Source organism: Asparagus officinalis, chromosome 2, assembly GCF_001876935.1.
Source record: "Asparagus officinalis chromosome 2, Aspof.V1, whole genome shotgun sequence".
Taxonomy (NCBI): Eukaryota; Viridiplantae; Streptophyta; class Magnoliopsida; order Asparagales; family Asparagaceae; genus Asparagus; species Asparagus officinalis.
Genome location: NC_033795.1, coordinates 1,694,356 through 1,698,303, shown reverse-complemented (window position 1 = coordinate 1,698,303; position 3,948 = coordinate 1,694,356). Strand labels below are relative to the sequence as shown.

Below are 3,948 nucleotides of genomic sequence, written 5' to 3'. Positions count from 1 at the left end.
CTCTAATACTTTCTTTCTCTCTCCAAAAAAAAAAAAAAAAAATTCTTCCCCTTTCTCTGTTCAACGGCCGAGTTTTCTTGAATTCTAGGGTTTCGAATGATCGAAAGGTGACTCGATTCTGGCCGTCAACTAACGGCCCAAGGTAACTCGATTCCTCGATCTCAGCTCTCGAGTTTGCACCGACAGTGACGGATGTTTTTTTTGTTTTTTTTTATTTCGATCTAGAACTCTAGATATTGAGATTGAAGTTAGGGTTTTGGGGGAGTTCGAGCTTAAAGTTGGGATTTTTATGATGTTTTGTGGGGTTATCGATGAGTTCTTGATTGCGAAAATTTTGGGGGTTTTGTAGGACTAGGGGGAAAAAACAATGATATGTTTTATTGAAGTTACTAATATTTGATTTATTGACTAATCTATTGACTAATCCGAATTTATGATATTTGAGATGGTGGAAGTGATGGCGGCGGTGAAGATGGAGGAGAGGTGCTGCGTGGAGAACAAGCAGTCGGCCGCTGAATCGACGAGCTCTTCAGTGTCAGAGGGGAGTTACGGGTTTGCGAGCCCATCGCCTGCGGCTTCGAGCCCTGTGGTGTCGTCGTTGCCAGCTCATAGGTAATAGCTGACCTAATTGAACTTGAATTTGATTGAATGTTGTTGATTCTGTGGTGTTAATGTTTAGTTTTGTATGGTTTTGTAACTGAGAATTAGGATTGTTTGTGAATTTTTTGGACTGTGAAGATTTCCAGTTTAGTGCGTTTTTGCTAAAATGGTCTGGATAATGCGGTATGATACTGAATAGTACTATAATTCTAGGGTTTAGTATGGAGAAAATTGACCATTTCGCCTGCTGACTTTATGGCTGAATTGTGGTTTAAAAGGTTAAATTGAATGCTTTTTTTTTGGTTTATTGCCTTGATGAGAAATTCTTTATTAGCTCGAAGATTAGAGATGGTTAGACATCCTAATACCTGTTTATAAGAGATTACTTAATACTTCAATCCCATTAAATTATGAATCTCACTCGTAGTTGAGTTTTTATAATTCATTCTTTATGTCATCCTGTGAAAATTAACCCATTTAACCTGCATGATCCCATAGTCAAGTGTCAGTGATTGATATTGTGGGAGATTTTGATATAGCTCCGTATGGAATTATCTCTGAGACATCCTTTAAACTATTGATAGTACAGGCAAAAGCAGTATTTTTATTCTTTAACTTTTGTTTTCTGCAAGATATTTCTAGAAGCAAATTTGTTATTAGGGTTAAAACACTCTCTTGTTAGTTGGGGGACCAGTTTTAGGTTATAATATAACATGTTACTCCCAATAAGGAATATAATGGGAGGAATTTCAAATTGTTCTTGACTTTATGGTAAAATTTTGCTAGTTGAAGTATGATAGCTGTTATTGTCTGTTCACTTGATGGTGATGATTTAATAAAATAATGCAAGAAGAGAAATTCTACATTTTCTTTTTATTATTAGTTTCCAAGTTAACTCCTGCTAATGCAACAGTTAAATATGGTTAAATATTTTTGCTGAATAGTCATTTAGTTTATTATCTTTCTAATCATGCTTGATCCAATCTTAGGAGAACAAGTGGCCCTATAAGGCGAGCAAAGGGTGGTTGGACACCTCAAGAGGTTAGCACTTTAATCCTCAATGTGTATACTTTGCTTGCAATTATCTTATATAACTAAATATATACTCTTTTCAATATATTATTGAGAATAGCTTTAGGGGAGAACTGTCATTAGAAGAAATCCAGTATACTATTCATAAATTTTTTATATTGTTTGCACATATATCTCTGCTCTGCTTCCATTATCTTTGTGGCTAATCATTTTATATGATATTCCATAAAGAATAATAAATTCATTCAAATAGATTTTTTTTTTTTATCTAGTAGTAATTTTGCTGATTGTTGCCCAGGATGAGACATTAAGGCATGCTGTAGAAGCTTACAGGGGAAGATGTTGGAAGAAAATAGGTTCTTATCTTATCTATCTTCGCTCCTCTCTACTGATTGTTTGTTTTAGTGGGAAGTACTTTATTGTGTAATGCTTCTTCTTCTTCTTCTTCTTCTTCATTTCTGGAATGTTCATGATCCAAAAACCACCCTTTTACCACAGAGCCTGGCCATAGTGGCATGTAATGCTTAGTTTAGAATAACATCTATATTTTTGTTTCTAATGTTTGTTTCTATATCTTGCAGCTGAATTTTTCCCAGATAGGTCTGAAGTGCAATGTCTACATCGTTGGCAGAAGGTTCTCAATCCAGACCTTATCAAAGGTCCATGGACTCAAGAGGTTTTATTCTCATCTTTAATGTGATGCTCCTCTGCTTTCTTAAATTTTCTATCTTGATTATTTGTTGATTTGCAGGAAGATGAAAAGATCGTTGCACTTGTGGCGAAGTATGGACCGACAAAATGGTCTGTTATAGCAAAATCACTACCGGGCCGCATTGGAAAACAATGTCGGGAGAGGTAGCTTCCGAGTTCTAATATTATACTTGTTACTAAATGCCTTCGTGATTGTTGATTTTTAAAAACATTAATTAAAATTTTTATTTTTTCCTTGCCTTTCTTGTCTCCCACACTATGGTTTAGAGGTCTGTTATCAGGGGATAAATCACTCTTATGATATATGCATTGTGCCTACACATTGTTTTATGCACGCATAAGTGTGCCATATGCAAAATCCTTCCATTATAGGCTAATAATTGAAAGATTGTCTTGGGATCATACTGGCAAAAGACATTATCAACTGATGTTGGACCTAATGGTGATTCTGAACTGTTACGCTATCAAATTGTTTAAGTTTCAAGTACAGCGACATATTATTCCAGTCTTTCCAGCCAGCACCTTGTCAAATGCGAGCCCTAAGAATCATGATCAGTCAAATAATTGAAAACATTTTCCATTCAGCTCTTTTGCATCTTAACACAGAACTTAAAATAATCGCTTATCTTGGTTATACGTGTGTCAATATTAATGGTATATGATTCCCACCAAACTGACCAGCACCTTGTCAATCAGCAAGCTGTAAGAATCATGATCCATAAAGTAATTGGAAACCTTTTCCATTCAGCTCTTCTCTCCTCAACACCGTACTTGAAATAATTTCTTATTTTTGTTATATGTGTGTCAGTATTAGTGGTATAAGATGCCCACTAACTGGAGGTCCTTAATTGTACAAGTTCTTCATTGCCTTATCCATTTGCTTTTTTTTACCTCACTTTTTTTAGTATTAGCATGCTGAATATAATGCGGTTATTTTTATTTTCCTCAGGTGGCACAATCATTTGAATCCAATGATAAAAAGAGATGCTTGGTCAGTAGAAGAGGAACTTGCTCTTATGAATGCACACCGTGTGTATGGGAATAGATGGGCAGAAATTGCAAAGGTCTTACCTGGAAGGTATTGAAATGTGTTAGGATTGGTACTTATCTTCTCGGTATTGAAATTTTCTGGGATTGGTACTTCTCAGAATATTTTTTTGAGTTTTATGCTCTCCTACAATCAAAAGACGTGTTACATTTAGCCTTCAAAATGTATGGTTCTCTCATAAGAATTCTTTTGCTTAAATTCATTTCATCTGAAGATTAGAGATATATCTGCAACATAAGATTCTCAATCAACTTTCATACTATACAAACCCCATCCCAGACCACCTGTCTTGTCTTTTTCCAGATGAGATCTAGATAGAATCTCCAGCATCAAATTTGTTCCCATTTTGGCAGCTACTGATTAAGAAAGCGAGGCTTCTAATATTTTCTCATATGCAAAACTCCTAAATGTAGGAAATTTCTGGTATGGCTTGCCTTCTGTTCTACAAGTATCTGAAAGAGTTTCAGATTTTTGGTGAGTTTTTTTAATCATTATGTAAAACTCTTCTACTGGGGAAAGCCATGATGTTTTCGGCTTTGCTGCATATGTGGGGTGTC

The 3,948-nt window shown here is 35.4% G+C and overlaps 1 protein-coding gene across 2 annotated transcripts in view; it reads left to right on the top strand.

Annotated features, from left to right (window-relative positions):
- LOC109829854 (transcription factor MYB3R-3-like) overlaps nucleotides 32-3,948 on the top strand; it is a 6,724-nt gene continuing 2,807 nt past the window's right edge. Inside the window, exons 1-7 of one of the 2 annotated variants that reach the window (XM_020396918.1) lie at nucleotides 32-142; nucleotides 456-612; nucleotides 1,590-1,641; nucleotides 1,931-1,988; nucleotides 2,214-2,308; nucleotides 2,384-2,487; nucleotides 3,293-3,421. In XM_020396918.1, coding sequence (XP_020252507.1) covers nucleotides 458-612; nucleotides 1,590-1,641; nucleotides 1,931-1,988; nucleotides 2,214-2,308; nucleotides 2,384-2,487; nucleotides 3,293-3,421 — 593 coding nt within the window. In that variant the 5' untranslated portion in view covers nucleotides 32-142; nucleotides 456-457. Of the gene's footprint in view, nucleotides 143-445; nucleotides 613-1,589; nucleotides 1,642-1,930; nucleotides 1,989-2,213; nucleotides 2,309-2,383; nucleotides 2,488-3,292; nucleotides 3,422-3,948 lie in introns of both variants that reach the window. The other variant, XM_020396917.1, reaches the window with a different exon arrangement.